The sequence below is a fragment of the Chiroxiphia lanceolata genome, chromosome 10, assembly GCF_009829145.1.
Source record: "Chiroxiphia lanceolata isolate bChiLan1 chromosome 10, bChiLan1.pri, whole genome shotgun sequence".
In the NCBI taxonomy this organism is placed as follows: Eukaryota; Metazoa; Chordata; class Aves; order Passeriformes; family Pipridae; genus Chiroxiphia; species Chiroxiphia lanceolata.
Window position 1 is genome coordinate 3701782 of NC_045646.1, and position 22764 is coordinate 3724545.

Below are 22764 nucleotides of genomic sequence, written 5' to 3' on the forward strand. Positions count from 1 at the left end.
TGTGAATCCAGCTTTTCTGCTGAGAGTGAAGCACTTCCATGAGCCAAGGAACAATCCCTTCAATATGGGATGTAGGATAAATTCCCCAGTCCAATGACAGTAATTGAAATTCTGATCTCAGAAGGTATTTCACTACTCCTCTGACACTAATGTCTCATGCTGGGAGAAGATGTTATTAATACAGCAAGACCTGCTTCCTAAGCTTCTTAAGTATTTGATTAAGTCAGTGAATCTGGCTTCAAACAAAGAGATCCCCTATTTCACTACTGGTAATCTTATCAGACATAGATTATCAGGCTCTGGGCAGCTCCTGGTCAAGCATCAGGATTCCCCAGCACAGCACAAGCCATGCTGATCACAGGATGTGCTACATCCATTCCAGAGACTCTCAACTGAGAGTTCAGCAATAAATGGATATTCCAGTGGCACTGCAAACATCTAAGGAACAATGGAAGTATTCCCACAATAAAGACTAGGAAAACTATAGTGCAAGAAAACAACATTACAAAAACCCATATCTTTATCACAGAACCCCAGAATGGTTTGGGTTGGAAGGGACCTTAAAGCCCATCCAGCTCCAATGCCCTGCCATGGGCAGGGACTCCTTCCACTAGACCAGGTTGCTCCAAGTCCAAATAATTACAATACATTGAACAAAACATTGAAGCTATTTAATAATTTATGCCCTTGAAGTTTTCTGGTTTGAATTTATACAAAAAGGACAGAAATAGAAGCCAAGACAATGCAAAACTGATTGTGTGTGAGGTTTAATTATGGAACACTTTTGCATCCAGGCAGATGGAATGTTCTCATTGTGCTCACTGCAAACCACAACTGGCACTGGATGGAGTATGAGAATTACCTTCACTTTAAAACAAACTCCTACACTTTTCAATTTACTCACATGATCAAGTAATGGTTTTGCCTAATTACAGCCAGTCACTGCAAATTCCTCCTGGAAAACTAACCCATGCATTGGAAGTTGTGCTTAAAAATAACCACTGCTTTGACTTAATTCCCTAGTCATCTGTGCTTGCTCAGAGTACTAATAATTTTAGGAGAAAAGTTTGCATTTAATATCTGGATCTTCATATCCAGGGGATTTGCAGTGTTTGTCACAGATCTCAGTTGCACAAGGAGGAAGTGAAATATCAGCTTTCAGAGATCCTGCACCGAAAATGAGCTGTCAGTTAAAATTCTCTAACTTAGTCAGTACTCCAGCAGTCAGAAGTTCTGTTCTAACTACAGGTTCCAGCAACCAGTTCTAGTTTTGCTTTGACTGCAGTTCTGGAAACAGGGGAATGCTGAGGGAATCTGGCACATCAATTCAGTTCACCCCGGAAACACGCACTTGTATTTCTAAGAAATTGCTGTGGCCTCCATTTATAAGGGTGACATGCAATTATAAGGATGACATGAAAATTAATTTCTAAACTGGAGTAAAATCTCCATTTCATAGAATCCTTTTCCTCCAGCCTGCCTCATTCTTAGAAGTCAATAACACCTCTAGGAAACAACAGATTTAAGATATGTTGGGATAGAGGGAAGGATTTATCATGTTCAAACAGTAAAATGTAATAGCTGCTGCTATAAATAAATTTGAGAAGGGGTATTAAATGAGATTAAATATTTAATCCCTCACAGATAGGCTTCAGACCTGACTTTCATTAGGAAGGAGATCATGTTTTCTAGAAAAGATTTCCTGTGCACTCCACAAAAGATTTCTTCCAACCTTTGGTACCACAGGAGGGATCAGCATCCCACCCTGCACATGCTGTTTCCTACACACCTATCCATGCTATTTTTTTCAAGTGGTGATAAATGCAAATAGCTCAAACAAAACCTGTATAGTGATTTTGGACTTAAATTAGCAGAAAAACACACAAAGATTCAGCAGAGCTGCAGAGACAAGAGTTTTCTTCTCACATCATCTCTGTTGGGACTGCTCAACCCTCAGCTCCAGGAAACAAGGGGCTGTTCTTTCTCTCAAAAATTGTTTTAGACCCTTTTTTCAATTTTATGCAGGTCTGGTGATTCTATCTACACAGTGTCAGGATCTATTATTCAGAAACTAGTCAAAAATAGACCTTGAAGAAAAAAACCAATCTATATATGCACAAACTGCACGCAGAATCAAGGAGTTTCAGACAGAGATTCATAATTTTGATTGAAAATGGCTTTGCTGAGCGTGGTGGTGTGGATAGGAGCAAGCTCCCTACTCTGCCCTCTGGGAGCTCACAAAGGCCATACTTCTCTCATCATCTCTGTAATTAAACCCTGCCAAACTCTGGGATCTGAGTCACCTCAGGAAAATAAGATAGTGGGCTAATTTCGGATACCTTGAGGGGAGAGAGGAAATGTAGAGGAGGAGGTGGAGAAATTGCAGTTTCTTTTATTTCTTAATTATGATACATAGTAGCAAATCTCAAGAAGTTTGGGTTAAGCTACATCACCAGAAAAAGATCAGAACTGCATCCAGCCCAGAAGACCCTTCTTTAAACAAGGAATACCATCCAAACAGGTTGAATTCCTCAACTGCTCACCTCAGGCTCCAACATGACTAGCAATTCATGCTCCTGTGTCCTAAAAATCCCAGGAAAAAAAAAAATCACCCAACAAAAGATTCTGCTCTAATTACTTGTTCTGCATAGCCCATTTTTTCAGGAATCTGAATTATTTCGCTTTCATTATTATCCAACCTCAAAGCAGCACCTGACTTTCAGCAGGACAGATTAAATTACTTTTTCTACACAGGGCTCCTATTCCAAAATGAGCAAAGTGAACTCTATTAGCCACAAATTGCTGGCAATACCCTCACCCCTAAATCAGAGATGCTATAATGGGTACTCAACTCTCAGAGAGGGTGGAAACCTTACTAATAATTCGCCCCACCCAGACACAAAGGCTGACAAGCCTGAATCCTGCCAGGAAAACAACCAGGCCAATGAGACAATGTGCTTGGAACGCTGTCTAAGACTTAGGAATTCAATCAGCCAGGAATATGTGATAGGAGATGACTGACAAAGAAGCCAGAATGCAAACTCACCAAAGCACCCACCCATCCTGCCTCTCTCCTCCTCTCCCCGCTCTGAAGTGTCCATAAATCCACACAGATCCACCACTAACAGGCTTTAAGGGGCTTAAATCATGATCAGTAAGAAAGAGTTTTGGGATATAGGCTCTGTCTTGCATCAGGCTGGAGGCTACCAGGCTCAGTGTTAAACTGGGGAGAGAGAACATCAAAACCCAGGGAACAAACCCACCCTGTCACCTCACACTGCTCAATATTCCCTCCAGTTGTGCCCTGTGATCTTCAGCCCAGGTTCCAACCTGGGTGCAGATGGAACACTGCAGTGCTGAGAGAAATTTATCCTGGGAGTATCATGTCCACCAGGAAAGTGATTTAAGGGCACTCAGGCATTGGATTGCAGGAATGAAAAACAAATACAAACACGGGCACTTGCTCAATTTATCTGTCCAGTCATGGAATTCTGCTGCTGGGAATCTTACTCACTATGGACCTGGAAACAAACTTCCTGGAGTTAACTGAATGGAACAGAACTCAAGCACCTTTTCTGTATTCAGGTTATGAAGCAACCTTGGTAATTCCAAATAACCCAGAATCTTCAGGTTGAGCTTCCAAACAGACATATCTTTCTAAAGATACATTTTACACATACAAATGCATATATGAATATACATGACAGCATACAGCTCTTCCACACTAAAATTTCACACAGTTTCAAATGTTTCATGTGTTTTAAGTATTTAGAACATTAAATACCCATTGAAAACGTGAATGGAAGTACAGAAGGCAGATTCTTAGAGGAGGTTACAAACCAAAGTGTCCCATTTCAGGAAGCCAGGTAGCAGAATTTGGGATGATGTATTTGCCACTTCATGCAGCCCTACACCTGGTGTTGGAAGTACATTTGAGTGCCAACAGCACACAAAGAACCAACCTCTGCTATTACAGTGCTGCCATGGATCTCCCAGATCTCAGATAGCAGCAAAACACAATAAAATAAGCACTGTAGCGTTACATGCAACCTGAAACTCACAGGAATGACAGGAATTCAGGCTGTTATTGTGGAGAACAACCAACCATACAGGAGCTGTGGAGATGTAGCTTGTATGATTCATGTGAAAAATAAGCCATCAAAAGTTAGTTCTTCCCAGCTCTGCCAGCTTAAGGTACAAGTTTAAATAGTGTATTATCAAAGAGGGGTGTGAGAGTGAAGTACATCCCCATCTCTCTGTGCTTCACTGAGAGCAGCTTTGGCATCTCTGTAGTTTGCATGCAGACATAATAAATATTAACCACTAAAGTGACACAGAACTATGATCTAGCACTGGGATACATTATGCAAGTCTACATACACAGAGCTGCTCTGGATCTGGATCAACTTCCAGCAGGTCACCTCCAACAGGGGTCCTGGTTTGAGACAAATGGCACAACAGGCACAGAGGAATCTACATTATCTTTTCAGCTGGTGCTTTCTAGCACTGGATAAGAAAGCTTTGAGGAAATCCACACCTTGAATACTCTCAAGTTCAGAGTTCCTGCTGGGCTGGCTCCCAGGATTACAGCCCAGTCTGAGGCTGCACAGGGACTGCTCAAAGTCGTCAAATACATTCAGACTCTCAGAGAAAGAGCAGGAAAATTAAGATAGTACAAAGCACTAAATGTAGGTTGTTATAAGGATTAGGGATTAAAACAGATTAAACAGATTAAAATTGTATTTAACACCCAGAGGATGAGAAGACAGAAGCTGCAAGGGCTAAAAAGACATTTGTAGATACATTCAATCTTGCAGCAGTCACACATACAATCAGGTTCACCCACAGCCATCTGTGTGTTTCTGTTCTAGCAGCTGAAGCCTGTTTCTATAAAGCCAATAGTTCAAGACTTAGTTTGACACATCTCGGTAGGAGGCAAAGAGCATCAGGTTTTGGTTTTATCACTTGAAGAAATACTGAGCAAGATTATCTTCACGTTTCAAACACATAATGCTCAGAGAATGAGATTTAAAAATAATCTTACTGGGACAATCAACTTCTCTATGAAAGACCTTACAGATCACAATGACTTTAGATTTTCTTAGCAGTCAAAAAAATTTTGTGTCATCTCTACATTTTGCCCCTGGTACTCCATTTGAGAGTTGCAAAAGCAGCCCTGCTTTCTCCATGCCCAGCAGAAATGCCAAAGTTTGATACTCTTCTACAAAACCTTCTACAACATGAGTTTCCAAAGGGGGTGAGTTTAAGACCCCAGCTTCTCCACACCAGTTATTCTTATTGTGTTCCCCAAGTCTGCCATCCTTCCCATCACACCTTGGTCTTATTCCAAGGGGCACAAACACTTCTCAGCTGAGTAGCTGAGGCTGTGCACACCAGAGAAGGCAGAACTCCCCACAACAGCACCCATGTGCAGCTCTCTTCATGTGTTAAAAGATTTTGATATCTCTTCCTGCACCACTTCTCAGTGACCTGTACATTCTGCCTTGGTAGATGAGAGCTGTTTTCCCATGTATTGAGCCTGTTTCATGTGCTGTGTTTGAGTAAAACAAGGCAATGAAAAAGATAAAAATCTAAGTCAACTGGCTTTTCCAGCAAAAACAGAAAGCACAGCTCATTCGGGCATGAAGAACTGGCAAGTACCAAAAAGAAGGTTCTTATTACCTTTAGATGAAAAAAACCTAAAAACCCAGGAAAAACAGTAGAGGTGACAGCAGGGAGTAAAGGGAGCTGCACTCTGAGCTACAGCTGAGGATCCTGATTGAGACTGTGGGCAGACCAAAGGCACTCACATCCCAAATTGCCACCGTGCACATAAACTCAGGAGTTGCCCATGATCCTCAGGCATTTCACAAACAGACTCAAGCTTCACCCACAAGCCCTGACAGTGCTCCTCTGTGAACAACCAGGAAAGCAACTGCCTTTGCAGGCACCAGCAGTCACAACAAAACCCTACAAACCCTCAGATAACAGGTGATATTTCACTGTCACCCAAGCATTTCAATGCAGTCAGACTTCCAGGAGCACAGCCAGCATGCCAGGAGCCTCAAAAACACACTTTAAGAAGTTTATTTTTTTAGTTTATATTTAAAACAATAAAAGCTTCCTGATGAATTAGTTGTTCAGGATGTGGAAGTCCAAGATATGTTTCTCTTCTCGGCTTGTAATGAGTTTAAAGTCTGATTTAATCACCCAGAAGAGCAGTGAACACCAAGAAATCAACCACTGTTGGTACAGCAACCTCCTGCCCTCCTGGTAATGCTACGTCAGTGGCTTTGCCCTTTAACTGGTTCCTGTTTAAAAGATTTCCAAGTGTTTCCATCACACTTCAGGCCCCAAAGTCACCTCTAGTCCAGGATCTATAGATTATGCTGCATGGAAAATAAAAGTTGTATTATGTTAGCAATGCACTACTTTATTTTATTGTTCTCATAAAATAATAAACTCGAAGAACAGATGTAGCTCATATATTCTTAGAGGTGTTTTCTATTTGGCAACGGGAACACTGTTGATTTAAAGTCCAGGTCATTTAAATTCAAAAGTTCAAAGTGCAGTCACGTACTGCACCTGTAAACAGGGTTTGCTGTCAACATTTTACGCTGCTTCGAAGCCTCAGTTTAAAGAAAATTCCTTCCTGTTGTTCCATATGAAAGAGTTAAACAGGAAAGGTTCAGAAATGGGATTGGTGTCAGACACCACCAGTTCACACCGTGCTTGTGTCTCTCTGGGTGAGCTGGGCACAGGCACAGGCTCTGAATTCCCCACGTTCTCCTCAGTAACCAACTCCTACTGCAGAAATCCAGGTGATTTTACAGGGTAGGCCACTTCAGAAAGAGTCATTAAGAAAGGGAAGAAAAGTTTATTTCCCAAATCCTCTGAAGTCCATAGATAAATACCTTCCCTTTACTTTAGTGGGACATTAGGCAGTACAATGGTTGCTGCTGCACTTAGTTTGTCTCTGGGCTCTCAGCCTCACCCTCTCTTAGGTATAACAGCTACTTTCATAACACAGGAAAATTTAAAGAACCATTTTATTGTTACATTATATTTTTCCCTCCATTCTGTGACTTAATTGCTAGTAATTACTTTTTTAAACAAGGTTTACTGCTACCATACTTGGCATAGATAAAACCTCCTGCTTATTAGGCTTGATAGACTGGCCTGGATCCCAGAACCATGTGAATTTACTGCATTGATTGTGAAATGTATTAATGTTATCAGATTCTGGTCAATATTTAACATTTCCCATTGATACACTGAAACAAGCAAGAGAATTATATAAGCACAGCTCTGTCACCACATTTGTCAACTACCAATTGCCTGCTGCTTCCATGAACACACTTGGATAGGGGGTGACAACTGAAAATAATGTTTCAAACACGGAAAGTTAAAACTTAACAGTCCAGACCTAATATATCAGATCCAGAGAATCTCTCCTCTGTGTTAGGATAAAGTTTGTTGCACATAACAAACTTTTGGTAAAGCCAAAGCAACAGAAAAAGCCAACTTGTCAAATTTTAGCTCGAGAACAAGATGTTCCTGTGTCCTCTGCAAATTCTGTTGGCAAATATACAGCCTAGCAAAAGTAGCCCTTTAGCCATCTGCCACATACCCATCTCCCAGCCAAACACTTACACCTTTTCTGTGACTAAAATGAAGGTTTCTGGCAGATATTTCCATGGTATTACTTGGAAAATGACCTGAAATTGAAATACTAAGTAATGATGGTCTCAGATCGTGACTAAACATATTGAAGTAACAAATCCCTGTAAGAGTCTAACAGCATAAGCCCAGCTCTGTGCTCTCTGCATACAAACTGTGTGCTTCCAGGCACGCTTTTATGTGTGCTTCCACAGGGAAAAGGATGGCTGAAGATCACCCTGGAGTTATGTGCTGTTACAGCTGCTACAGCAGATCCCTCTGATCCTTGTTTTATACCCTTCTTGAGAAATGAAACTCTTTTGAAAGTTGGCTCTGGGCTTTGTGCTGACCCAATAACCTTGCACTTGACAACTCGAGAGGTGCTGAGGTCTTGCACTTCCCAGACCACTGATGTCTATATTTGCTGCTTTGTTTCTCATTTCTGGACATGCTGATGTCAGACACAGGCATCTTTTTCCTTAAAGTACAGAACACACACATTTGGTGCATCCTTAAAACAAGATACACAAGGACCTGTATTTATGTGGCAGCTTTAAGCCAAGAAATTCGAAGTTATACCACAAGTAATGGATTAGCCTTATCCAAATAACTTATTTGAACTTCACTTTTAAATTACCCTTTCAAAAATACTTTATTAGAATACTCCTCTCCTCCCCCTGAATTTATTTAAGTTTATGCTGCCCAGGAACTGCAGCTGAATGTTCAGCATAAAATTAATATTTCAATGACAACACAGAAGCGCTCGAAAGTCCCACACTGGACATGGTCTGCACTGCTAGATGGGCAGCAAGCAGTCCACCTGCTTCTTCCATTCATGCTAGGAATTGCAAAGGGATGTGCAGTCCTTTGGGAATAAGAGTCACTATAAAACGTGTGGGAGTGAGGGGGAATGAGAGCTGTCTAGGAATCCACGGCAAAACCTCAGCAGGGTTAGGATCCCACCCACGGTGAGATATCACAACCCCACAGGGCGGAGGAAGAGAAGGGGAAGAAGCGCACTGGGAGCAAAACTTTGGGAGAGGTTGGACAGCTGGAGCCCAGACCTCCCGGAGGAGGAGGAGGAGGAGGAGGGTGCTCTGCAAGCCCCTGGGAAGGGCAGCAGAGGCTCCTGCCGAGCAAGTACCTTGTAGCTGAGCCGAGAGGGACTCCTGATGCTGCTGGTACTTGAGCGCCGTGGCCTCAGCCTTCCTGAGCTGGCCCTGCAGCTCGTAGTAGAGCATCGCCCCGTAGAGGAACCCGAACACCACGGTCAGGAGCAGCAGGCTCTGGAAAATCCGCTTCTGTTTCCGGGAGCACATCCCGTTGCCCATGTCCCCGGCGGGGTCCCGGGGGCCCCCGCCCGTCACGGCTCAGCAGCGGGCGGGAGGCGGCGGCATCGGAGGCCCCGGGAGGAGGAGGAGGAGGAGGAGGAAGGGGAGGAAGGAGGGACGGAGGGAGGGAGGCGGGGCCGGCCGAGCAGCCTCAGCCCCTGGGCACCGCCGCGCTGCCCCGGGCGGGTTCCCGGGCGCGGGCAGGAGCGGGGCCGGCGGGGCTCATGCTGGGGATGCCCCGTGTCCCTGCCCCGGTCCCCGCGGCCCGGGCGGGGGCGGCGCTGGAACCGCGGGATGCGGGAACAAAGGCACCTCCCCGGCCCCGCACTTACGTGTCCCCCGCTCCGCCGCGGCTCCTGCCGCGGGATCCCCGAAGGAAGTCCCGCTCCGGGCGCGGCCTCATTGGGTCCGAGCGCGGAGCTCTGCCCTCCCTCCGGGGCGGCGGCGACGGAGCGCATTGGGTGCCCGCAGCGTCCGTCCGGAGCGGGGCGATGCTTCCCCGCCCGCCCCTGCATCCACGCGTCCTCATATCCCCGCATCCTCACATCCCCACACCTCACATCCTCACGTCTCCAGATCTCCACATCCCTACATGTCCAAATCCCCACATCCTCACATTATCCTCACATCCTCACATCCTCTCACCCCCACATCCCCATATCCCCACATCCTCACATCATCCTCACATCCCCACATCTCACATCCCCACATCCCCTCATCCCCATACCCCCATATCCTCACATCCTCATCTCCTCGTCCTCCAGAGCAAGTAGGGGATGCTCATTCCCCTGTGTGAAGGGAGGGGGATGAATAGGGGAGTGTGTGACACAGGGGTTGTGACATGGGGTATGTGTGACACGGGGGGTGTGACAGCGGGTGTGTGACAGTGGAGGTGACACACAGCTCATGGTCTGTGTGGCACAGCCAGCACCGTCTGGGGCTGAGAGGTGAGGGGAAGGCAAAGCCCCAAAGAGCCTGTTCTTATAGCCAAGCACCTGAGGCACACCCTTCATAAAATCATAGAATGGCCTGGGTTGGAAGGGATCTTAAAAGTCATCTCATTCCCACCCCCTGCCATGGGCAGGGACACCTTCCACCAGCCCAGGTTGCTCCAAGCCCCATCCAACCTGGCCTTGGACAATCCCAGGGATGGGGCAACCACAGCTTCTCTGGGCAACCTGTGCCAGGGCCTCATTACTCTCATGGGGAAGAATGTTTCCCCCAACAGTCAGTCTAAACCTACTCATCATAATAACTTATTTTTTCATAGGTCATTTTCACTGTTTTGGGTGCTGTGTCATGGCCTTCACTGGTCTTGGCCTTTCCCTCTCCCAGAGCCCAGCCCAGGCCACTTAATTCAGGCACAGAGTGTGTCTGTGGTAGCAGTGCTCCCAAATCCCACTGGGGTGTGTAAAAACGTGAGACACTGGCATAACTTCAGAATTAGGCTAAACACAGTTCTCTCTCCCAGTCTATTTTATTACAGGAAAAACAAAACCCAACCAAGACTCAAGCTAAACTAGCTTGAGTTAGTTAATTTAAAAAAAAAAAAAAAATCAAAGATATACTCCAAAGTTATTTTTTCTAAAAATATCTAACTAATTAATCTATGTTTTTCATAGGCATTATTCTGGCCTTAAAGTAAAAACTACATCAAAGAAGCTTAAAAAAATTCTTATTCAAATATTCTACAAATATTCTACATACACCAGTAATTAATAGCAGTCAGTACCACAAGCTGGTATGGTTTAATTAAGTGTATTTCAAATATCTGTTTGTTATATTTTAATTTAGCAGAATACCTTTCTTTCCATCTGAGGACCAAAGTTTTCAAAATGTTGCATTAGACACCCAGGAAGAAACTGTAATGGCTTTGAAATAGTGATAGTTGGAAAAAAAAAATCATAATTTTTTCCTTGCCTTTACAAAGCTTCCTAAGGTACTTGACGTTGCATTTAAAATCTTTTGTTCCAAACCATGAGTCTTTCAAGTCGAGGCATTTTCATGCTGATTTATAGCATCTATGTCTTTCACAAAGTGTTCCCAGGTTTCTTAATATCTCCCAAACTCCAGGTCCCTTCTCTCTCCCAGACTCCTTCAGAGCTGCCCTGTGCTTTTTCCCCTGCCAGGCACCTCTGGCTGAGCTCAGCTGAGTAAAACGAGACAATTCTTTATTTTGGGACTGAGACTTTGAAATCATTGAAGGTGATTTATACTTCAGTATTGCAGCTCTTCAATGACTTAATTTCTTGTGTTTGCACTTGTTGCTTACATCACCTTCCATAAAATCAGCCTATGACTTTAGTTTTGATTAGTTTGCACTGGAGAACAATTGGCTAACATTTAGAAAATATTAAAAAATGTTAAAATGTAAATTTAAGAGGACACTGAACTCACGTTGTTTTTAATACCTATTCCACATACATTAAATTCATTATGGTGTAAATATACTTTATCTGCTTTTAGAATTTGACAACATCATTAACAAATGCTGAGAAAAAAAAGCAAATTAGTATCTCATGCTGTTTAATCAAATATTACTTATGCCCATTATTAACTAGTGATATATCTCCTCTTCACCTTGTGTAAATTGTGATTCTTCATGAGCAAACCAATTAAAGCTAAAATGAGGAATTTATTGGGAGCAAGGGACTATTATGCAAAGCTATTAGGCAAATTTGAATTGGAAGTCCCAAAATAGAAAGGTTTGGACCTAAAAGAGACTCCAATATATTCGAAAGCCTTAAATTAGTTGCTAGGAGAGGAATGTTGCTTTGACTAATCTCTGGGTAGATTACTGATATAATCAGAAAAGATGGGGGATAAGTGCTTTCCAAGCCTGCTTGGAGGCTGCAAAGGGAATTTAAGGCAGGAATTTATACCCACCTATTTATCACCTTTAGCTTCATTTCCCGAGCAAATGAGGCTTGTGCAATCAAACCCTCAGTCTGTGCTGTGAGGACGAGCCACTGGCCAAAGCATTGGCCAACTTCAGTCAGATATGACTGGGTTGTAGAAATGTTGAGCAAAAATGAAGTTCCTCTAAGTGTTGAGAAATGAGAGGAGCAATGTATCAAGTACAACCCCGTGAGATCCCTCGCAGAAGGAAAGGCTACATGGACTGAGATTCAACTGGGTAACTGAGAAGCTGATCAGGGGAGAGATGGTGGAAATACCCCATTTTGGGGGGACATGGGTTCTCCCTGTCAACACAAGACGTGGGAAGCCAGTCCTCTGTAATTTGGACATCACAGAACTACATTTGGAGTTTCTTTTTTTTCCTTCTTTGCCTGTTTTCCTCGTCATAGTGTAATTCTTTTGCACTTTTTTTTTGTGTTTTCCACTGTCAGTTTTACTAAACTTGATGCCACAATTATTTCGTAACTAGGGATACCAGTTGCTAACAAAAGTGACCACTGAACAACTTTGAGGTTTTCCAGAAGGATGCAGTGAACACAGAAGTTGGATGGATCAGGCAGCAGGTCTTTTATTTACTTATATAAATATATTTTAATCCTACCAATCAGTGGATCAGAGATCCAATGTGATGGAAATGTACAGTGAAGGTTGTCCCACACACGTCACAGCCCATTACCTTGGTTGCCAGAAGCTAAGGAATGTTCTGGCAAGGCATGTGTTTTTACCTCACCAGCTACAAAGTGCATTCCAGCTGCAGATATTTAGCCAAGAATGACCTTTCTGTCCAGTGGCTGAAGCTTACTAATGCATACAAAGATTGCTTTAACTCTCAGTGCCATTTATTAGTGATAAGGAACTGAAGGAATAAAAAGGTTGGGCTTGAAGAGGTGAATGCTCCTGGGAAAAAATTAATTTATCCCTGCCTGAGGTCACAGTTTGTGACATGAGGGGAAGTCAGGATTTTTATAGCTGGCCTACGTCTGAGTGCCCAGCTTGAGTAATCAGTTGAACTCTGTTTGTTGCTGTCCAAATTTGAGGTGGGTCAAGGAGGGTTGTGTTTTGATATAGAAAGTGCTGGGGGGAAAAAATCGAACAAGGTATCCCAAACTAGACACTCAAAATTAACAGAGCTTTGGCATTTGTGTTCTGGTGCCCTCAATTCCGGGTGTGGAACAGGAGGTGATGACTGATTTCTACTTCATGAATGCATATAAAGATACATTTTTCTAAATCTCTCAGCACTCATAGTAGGAATGGGGATGAAACACCAGAAATAATTCTGTGGCTCCATAGAATAATTTAAATAACATTCCATGCTGAGGTGAGAAATGTGGATACTGCTGGAGATGACTGAGGCTACACCATGACTTCGGGTATCTTGTTCCTGGTGCTTCCTGACTTAAACAATCTTGTCATTATAGTGGCTCCAACACATTATCCTTTGTAAATAATTAATGCAGGTGAGCAGATGCACTAAAATGCACAGATGTTTTAGCAGGACTAGGAAGTAATGGAGCTGCATTTGCCACAGACCTACAAATTCACTTATGTGTGACATATAGGATGCACTTGGAATTGCCATACGTTACTTTATGTCACTGCCATACAGTCACCACAGCTGAACCTCAATGTATCCTGTGCTGGAGACATTACTTGCCTGTCAAGGCAGAGAAACTTTTAAGAAACACTGAAATTTGATCAGCCTTTTGCTGCAATCCCCAGAAAAAAACTCCCTCCTCATGCCATTACATGCTCCGTTGTTCTTAATGTGACAGCTGCTATAAAAACAAGAGTAAACACTGAAAGTAGGATCCCAAAACAATGGGGAGATGATCCACCTCATGAGAAATTTGCAACTGGAAACCTCTGGGTTCCCGAGGAACAAAAAAGAACAATAATAATGCTTGAGTGCTAATGATAATCTGGATACTCCAACGATTATTTGGATATTTGAGCCTTTGGGCACTGATCTAACAGCACGTTTTATTTGCATTAAAACAGGGATTCTGTGGGTATTTTGCTTTTGTGTGTTTTGTTGATGCTGCAGATCCCTCTGAACCACCGGGTGAAATGCAAACACAAAACAACAATTCAGGGTGCCCCGTGCAGGGGGATGAGTTTTGTAGCACGAACAACATCACATCAAAGCCGGGGGGTTGTGCTGCGGTGAGGTGGGAATGGCAGGGAAAAAATCCAAGTCCTGGGGGAACACCATGGAGGTGTAAGAACACAGGAGCCTGGTGGTTTTTCCATGCACTCGAGGGCTGGGGAATTCTGTGTCCTCGCTGTGAGGGAAATGGGCTTCCCCCTTTTACAGTTTCAAAAGGCAGCAGTTGCATTCCGTATTTTATGAGTTAGAGGAAATTGTTGAGCTTGGGAACGCTGACTGCAGACATTGTTTTTCTTCTCATATATAGAATAATCTGTAGTGATTACATTTTCCTGGTGCATTTCCCACTGTGCTGTCCAGACTGGAGGCCATGGCAGAGGCAGGAGCAAATAAGTCAGTGAATTTTGAATTGTTCCATCCCCTGATTTTTCCAGTCTTGTCAGACTTATCCTTTTTTTTTTTTTTTCACAGTCTTTGGTTTTCCAGCACCTGAACAAAAGCCAGGGCCTGATATCCCACAGCTGTAAAACTGACCTTCCAGAAATCTCATCTTCATAATAGTTTCCATTATCGTTGCACTGTAAGATAGTGAGTGATGAACTAATGTACTTCTCATTGATGTTTATATCTGGGATATCTTTGTGATTTAAGGATGTGAAGTGGAAACTTTTAAATGGAGTTTGGAAACTGTTACTTTGTAGAATTAGAGGAGAGAAAACAAACACTCTGGAATTTACGTATAAAATCTGAAGAAATGCAGATAAAGAAATTTAAATGAGCTTAAAATGAACTCTGGACTTTAACAGCCATATCCACATTCAGTTTTGTCTTCAGGGGACTGCTATCTCTGATAGTGATGCTATCTAAGCCTGCCAGACTCAGAAGCTGTTTTTCCAGTCAGTTACAGGATTATCCCCAAATTGTGGTTTTAATTTAATTGGAGTTATTGACTTCTAGCTTTTGTGCTGCCCTTATTCGCCAGGAAAACGTGTGCAGGCTTCTCTCCCAGAGCACGACTATCTGTCCTAGTTGTTAGTCTTGGAAGTGTTTACTGTTACATTACAAACTAAAATTAGCTCCAGTGCGAAGGAATTTTACAGATTTGTTTGGGAACATATAAAAATATAGAGGAATGGAGAAAAGAGCTGAATTTGAGAAAAGCCTGTCTGAAAAATCTCAATGTCTTTCCCTGAAAGATATCCAAAATTACTTCAGACCTGTTAGTGAGGAATTTCTCTTGACTTCTTCCTGTTGAGACAATTAGTATTTTTTATTTGCTACCAAAACCTTTGTGTAGGACCCTCTCTCCATCCTCTTATTTACTGGAAGATAAATGGCTGCTGGCAGCTCTCAGTCACTGCCACATCAGTTTTCTTCACAGCTTTCCCCACTTCCCAGCTCCTCAGTCTGTCTGGGATAAGGGATGTCCTTGTAGAGATCAGGTTTATTATGCACGTGAGGATGACAAAGTAAAGAACCACTAAGGTCTTGTCTGAAGGTGGTCCTGAAAGAAATAATTAATGGTTATACTAGTTAGATTCTTGAACCAGCCGTAGAAATTACACTGGGAATTGATCTTGGATCCGTTCAGCACTGTAAGGACAGGGAAAAAAAGATCCCAGGAGCTGTTTGTTTTTGCAGTTATTAGAACCGATGAGCTCAGAGTTTGGAAATGCTGCAAAAAGCAAGGGGAAATCACACGCAGGGCAGAGAGGGAATGCTGGATATCGGTGCCACCTAGTGGGAACTCTCCAGAAGATCGAGGACAACCAGGCTGCTGCTGTACACCCTAAAATACCTCTCAGAGAAATAAAGAAATCCCTGATGAGGGTGGGGGCGCTCTGCAGCATCAATAAGTAAGGCAGGAGTGTGTGAGATGAAGGCAACAGCTGGTTGATAAAAAAAATAAAGTTAATTAAATCTCTGGTACAGCTCCTTACAAGGGGACTTGTGTCTTCTAGAATTAGTTAACAAAAAACCCTAATGACACTGCTCATCACTGTAGAGGAGCTCTTGGCCTGTGATGTGACACGAGCCGTGCCCTGAAATTTTGGGGAGGGGCAGGAGACACTGTGCACATGCAGGATTTATTAACCATACCTGCATCGTAAGTGCTTGGAGGCAATGGAGCTCATAAAGTTTTACAAGCTTTTACAGAGCACATTTACATCATGAATAAAGAAGTGCCATGGCTGCTGGTGAGAGCCTCAGTGTGGAGTTACTGCATAGTAAATCATGAACCTTGAGAGTAAAACCTGCTCATCTACGTTATCAGACATTCTTGTGCTCTGGCCATGATGATGAGACAGCCTCTGAGATACACAAAGTCCAGCTCAGTGCTTGCCTTTTTTGTTTGATTTTTTTTTTTTTTAATTAATTTCCTTAGGAAATGATGTTGCAATCAACCAAGGGTGTTGTGCTTGTGTGTTGTTCTCCTTCATTGTTCTCCTTCAAACCTCGCAATTCATTGTCTGATTCAAGCAGAATTACCAGAGGGCAGCAATGTCAGATATGACACTCCTGAAAGTTTCATGCAAATAGGTGTCTGGGTAGAGGAGAGTGAGCCAGGAGGGAAAGGCTGAACTGTACCATTGACTAGCCTGTAATGACATGGAAAAATACTTTATATATACTGGAATCACAGAAAAAACCTACCATTACTTTTCATAGTAAACTATAAACCACAAGATTTTCGAAGAGAAGCTTCTGTTGGAACTATTTGTTGAGGCAAAAGTAACAGGAAAGCGGAAGTAAAACAGGAATGTGAATGGGATTAGGGCATTAAGCAGCATCAGGGATTTTACTCCTGATTACACTCCCTGCAGTGGAATCACATTGCCAGAGCACAGTCATCACCCTCACAGCCCAGCACCTGCCTGGCACCCTGGCACCATTCAATGCCACAAAGATCTTTGCTGGAATACATTTATATCCTGGCAGAAACCCAAACCCAGGGTGTGCCTTACCTAGATGTCTCTTGCTATTTTGTGACAGAGCAGCCTGGTGCACTCTGAACATATTCTTCCTGTTTGCCACTCATTCTACTTTAAATGTGAGATCACTCTGTGCCCAGGTGAGGGTTCAGAACTGCAATGTGTGATGCCAGCAGACACAGGAACTGGTGGTGCCTCAAGAAGGTGCCCTGTGGTTTAAAAGGGGGTGAAAATTCACACAGGAATGGGCTGAGCTCACCATCTCTGTGCTGCCCTTGGGACATCTTTGCTTCTCTTGTCTCTGGGCTCAAAGAAGCTCTCTTCTCCCTCCCACTTATTCAGCCCTTGATGTGAAAAGAGGAGGATTTGGTTCATGAGGCCTTGCATCTGTAGGGATCAAAGGTGTGTTTACAATAAGTCAGGCCAGTCCTTGAGGAGGAGAGGGGGAGAGAGAAGGGATACCACCAACCTGGTGATGCAGTTCATAGAATCACAGAATCAGTTGGAAGGGACCTTAAAGATCCTTTCATTCCAACCTCTCTGCCATGGACAGGGACACCAGACCACTCAGCTCCATCCAACCTGGCCTTGGACACTTCCAGGGATGGGATATCCATGATTACTGGGGACAGTCCACATGTTTCAGCAAATATCCCAAATCCCCACAGCATCAGGTAAACTTGGAAACCTGATTCTCTGTGGTTTCTCTTTGGATATTTGGTGCTTTTTGGAGTCTCACTTATGCTGACCTGCTACAGGGCTGGGACAGGAGACTTTGTAGATGAGTTCTACATGTGTGTTATCTATAGCATGTTGTTTATTATCTTCAAAGGGAATCTCCTTTCCAAACAGCCCCACAGAAGTTCTTTTATTTAAAAATAGCAACCCTGAAGAGCCTTTGGGCTTTTCTTCTTACAGAGTGCATGAGTCAAGGAAAAGCCTGAACATATAGGGAGGAAGTGACACAGACATACTGCTCATGATGAGAGCAAATGGAAAACAGAAACTTGGCAGAAGCAGCAAGGAAGATTAAAATACATCTGGACTAGAGCTGTGGTATTCCAAGGGGTAAAATAACCAAAACAATTGGAAATCAAACTACATTATTGGATATTTTAGCATTCAAATGCCAGCAATGACAAGAGTGAATCTGCCAAATTTTGCTAAAATAACATTTTATTATGCTGAGCTTTCTACAGTGGCTCAGGTAAACTTCCTGGTTGCTTAAATTTAAGTTGCTTGATTTGTACAGTGCCTCAAAGAATGGAGGCAGCTGCTGCAAGAGAGCAACATGGCTCTTGAGTTCATACAGGACATGTAGAAGAAACAGGCTGCTAGGAGGTGGATGTTCTCCACTTTCAGAGACCGGAAAGGTTGAAATCTGAAGGTTACAGTTAAATAAAATAATTCCTGACCTCTTACACTTAAAAATGATGGATTTAAAGTGCAATTCCTAATCAAATCAAGTATGCATTATATTTACCTAAGGTCTGCACTTCTCAGAATTACTCTGTAATGTGTATTACATGGATGAAACAAAGACTGGAATTCCTACAGGCAGTTTTCTGGGTGACACACTGGTTCTATTAAAGCCAGCATCAGATTATTGACTGTAGCACACTCAAGATTTCACTTTTACTTTCTTTTCCCTTCACAATTTAATATGTGATTGCTTTGTTTTGACTTGACTTATAACCTAAGGCATGACTAATGCTGATATGGAGCGATAAAACTTCCTGTTAGAGTAAATCCCAAGGAACTCCAGGAACTTTATTGTCAATTTGGACTCGTACCAATGTTACAGCGGAGAATTTTTTCATTTTATTTCCACAGTAAAAGTAAGAGGCCCCAGCTGCAACATGACAGCCAGGCTGTGTGTTAGAGCAGTTTAGGTCCAGAGCCAGAACTGTATTCTGCTGTCTGAATCTTTTTCTAATTAAAATACACTTGATCTACTGTTACAGGGCTGGAGAGTTTTTGAAGTCAGACTCTCACTTTTTCACTTTCACAGGATATTTTGAGGAAAGAAGGTTGTCTCTGTTTTGGGACACATAAATGGAGTTGGTTAATAGAGTATAGTAACCATAGGGTAGATGACATTGTAAACTTCATGTTCCACTTTGATTTGCTCATCCCAAATTTTTACTGCATTTATCACAATGGTATTTGGAGAAATAATTAGGTTTCAGAGGGAGCTTACTGAAATTTCTGAATATGTCTTATTTCTTCCCCTCAGGTCAGTGTCCACTGTCTTTTGGGGTTCTGTTCATGTGTTCCAGTGCAAATTTTGAAACTAGTTCAAGAAGTAGGTTTTATATGATTATCTGAAGACATGAAGCCTTGGGATCAGTCAGGATTACCCATCCTTTTTGGACACATCCCTTATAACAAAAGATGCCAATATTTCTCTATAAATATCAAAGGCACATGGTCTGGTCTGCAGCAAAGTAAGTTTTTTTTAATGGAAAATAAATTTCCATTTTTTGAGTGCGAGTTATGGTATCTGGGATATTTTTCTTGAAAACAGGTTCTTTTCCTTATTTAAAGGGAACAGCTAAACCCCTGACTTTAACAAGCTTCACACTGTTAGCAATGTGCTTTTTACAGCTCACTTCAAAGCCCATGCACATATATCATGTTATATGATATATTCGTGTGAGATGGAACACACAGCCCAGAACTTCAGGGTTTGCAGAGGCTGGATGACACTCTACAAAGTCACTTTAGGGGAGCACAGTTGTTCCAGAAGAGCAGAGTTTGGTTTAAACTTGATGTTTGGTATATTAACCTCAGAGGATACTTTACAGGTGCCTCATTTAGGTTGTGGTTGCCCCATCCCTGGAAGTGTCTGAGGCTGGGCTGGACAGGGCTTGGAGCAACCTGGGATAGCAGAAGGTGTCCCTGCCTGTGGAAGGGGTGGAATGAGACAGTCTTTGAGGTCCCTTCCAACCCAGACCAGTCTGGGATTCTGTGATACATCTGTGAGTGGCAGATGTCCAACATGTTTAGTTAGTGCAGGATTTCTTCTGGCAACAACAAACAAACACTCTTCAAGGTGCCAAAGCTGTTGCCACTACTCACAAATTCTATATGATAATAAAACCTGCAGAGTGTGTTCCCATCACCTGGTGCTTACCCAGGGGTCCTGCCAGACTGCAAGGCCACAGACTAATGGTCATACTTGGGAGTTTTTTTCGCTTCCAAAGGAAATTGTGAAGTTCAGCCTCTGTACAGCAGTCCTGTATAATAGGAAACTTCACCCAAGAGATCTGGCCATCAGTCTTGAAAACACTGGAAATCTTTTTAGTCCTTCATGGGCCCCAAACTTTCTAGTTATAAAACAGCTCCAGAACATGCATCCAAACTTTCTACCCATAGTGTTTTGTTGGGACACAATTTAAATCCTTTGAACTCAAATTCTCCTTGACTACAAGAAACACTGACTGGGATCCTGCCTTTAAAAACAGCAAAGCGAAGGAGCCTCTGTGCTCAGTCACGACTGGTCAGGCCTTTGTGATCTGAGCTGCTTTTCACACAAACATCTCCTGTGTGAAAAAAAAGGACACACTGTCAAAGCTCTGCCTCTGAGATGGAGGGATAAGTCTTGTCAGAGTTCACAGCCAGGCAGAGCATGGATAACACCTGGATGTGATAACACACATATGATAACACCTGCCTGAGAGATGGCACATGGATGTCACAGTCTTCCCTGAATCAGGGAAATGAAGAATTCAGCCATGGCTTCTGCACTCCTTCTGGGAACAGGTTGCCCAGAGAAGCTGTGGATGCCCCATCCCTGGAAGTGCTCAAGGTCAGGTTAGGTGGGACTTGGAATAAGCTGGTCTAGTAGAAGGTGTCCGTGCCCATGGCAGGGGGTGGAGCGAGATGGACTTTAAGGTCCCTTCCAACCCAAACCATTCTGTGATTCTTTTCTGTGATTTTTTTCTATGATTCTATGATTAAAATATTCCAAACCCTGGCCTTCTGACTGGTTTGGATATCACATTGAAAAGACTTGATGTCATCCCAAGGCAGATGGGGATCATAGTGTAAATCTCCATTTTTTTGGGCTGATGTTTCTCCCTTCAAATAATGAGCTGCTTTTACTAAAACAACCAACCAGGAATGTGCTCCTGCCAACTTAAGTTATTTTCCTTTGCACCTAAAGACTGAGACTGGAAAAGCTAAGGGTTTTTTTTATGTTGTACTTTGATCATACTTTTTCTCTGCCCAGTATCTTATAAATTCCTTATCCCTTAAAGTTTATGTGGACTTTACTTTGGGGCCATATTGACTCCTGGGATCAGGACCCTGTTGTTGCAGGGAATTTGGAAAAGGAATTACAAAATACAGGGTATGAGCACACATAATAAATGTGCAGTAAAGAGCTTTTAGCTTGTGTCTTTCCATCAGTAGAACCTATCTAGTAGTGGCCAATAACTCTGACACAGCTGAAAAGACGGTGATGGGAATAGACAAAAAGAAGAGTTATGTTGATCCCCAACTCATTAAGAGCCTTTTTAAAGGAGGGAAACACACTAAAAATTCCTTATCCAAGCTCCCTGGTGTGTCTTAGTTTTTACATTACTTCTAGAATGCAGATTCCTTCTGGACAAGGGCCACCTATGCTATGCATTATTGTGGGTTTCTTATTCATATTCATCAGCAAGAAGCTTATCCAAGCTTTTTTAGGAATCTCCATTTGGACTGAGAGCTGCATGACCTGTAACTTCATCTTTTCCTGACAATAAGCACCACAAAAGTAAATGACTTGAGTACATTTGTGGCAGTATTTGGCAGAAACAAATCCAACAGATCCTTCTGGGGTTCTTAGCCACCTCTCAGATGCTGAATAATAAGTCCTTTGAAGTGAGTGCATAATCCTTTTTTGGGGGTTTTCAATGAAATATGACTTCATTGGCAGTGACAGGGAAGCCTCTGTATGCAAATCAACTTGTGCAGATGAGATATTGTTTTACTTTTTAATGAGAGGAGAAACGCTGACTGAAGTACAGTGGTGTTGTACATTAAAAAGGAGCAGTATATTTGTTAGCCAAATTTAACACCTTGTAAGGAGAACATCTAGTGACAGAAATATTCCTTACAAGCACAGCCTGGTGGGAAAGTGCTGAGATGTTCTGGCTCCCAGTCAGCACAATTCTACTTTAGACAGGTATGGGCACTCTCAGGATGGGGTGGTTGCTCTCCAAATTACTCAGGCGTGGTTCCAATGTTCATTTTGTGCTGTATTTATTGCAATCTATGGATGGCACTGGCATCTGAACCTCTCAGCAAATGCAGAGGTTGTAGCCAGGTGGGGGTCAGCCTCTTCTCCCAGGTAACAAGTGACAGGATGAGAGGAAATGGCCTCAAGTTACACCAGGGGAAGGTTTAGATTGGATATTAGGGAAAATTTCTTAGTGGAAAAGCTCTTCAAGCATTGGAACAGGCTGCCTGTTGTAGTGGTGGAGTCAGTGGCACCTGGGGACATGGTTTAGTGGTGAACATGGTGGTGGTGCTGGGGTGACACTGGACTTGATGATCATAAAGGTCTTGTCCAACTTTAATGATTCTATAATTCTGTGATTCTGTGATCCCTGGTCACTATAGAAGAAACTTCTCCAACCCACGTGGTGCTTCTCTCTGACCCAGGTTTTTATCCAGAAATTCTGTTTTCTGCTATTCAGGCACCCAAACTGGGAGCCAGCTTGAGATTTATCCTTCCTCTCCTTTCTTCTCTCCTTGTTCAATCATGTTTAACCATAATTTTTTTTTATTTTTTTTTTTAATAATTCCTGCTCTATTTGCGCTC

The 22764-nt window shown here is 42.8% G+C and overlaps 1 protein-coding gene across 2 annotated transcripts in view; it reads right to left on the bottom strand.

Moving 5' to 3' along the window:
- Positions 1-9165, bottom strand: part of GOLIM4 (golgi integral membrane protein 4) — a 29987-nt gene extending 20822 nt beyond the window's left edge. Inside the window, exon 1 of one of the 2 annotated variants that reach the window (XM_032698000.1) lies at positions 8804-9165. In XM_032698000.1, coding sequence (XP_032553891.1) covers positions 8804-8990 — 187 coding nt within the window. In that variant the 5' untranslated portion in view covers positions 8991-9165. The remainder of the gene's footprint in view (positions 1-8803) is intronic. The other variant, XM_032698001.1, reaches the window with a different exon arrangement.
- Positions 9166-22764: the final 13599 nt, after the last annotated feature.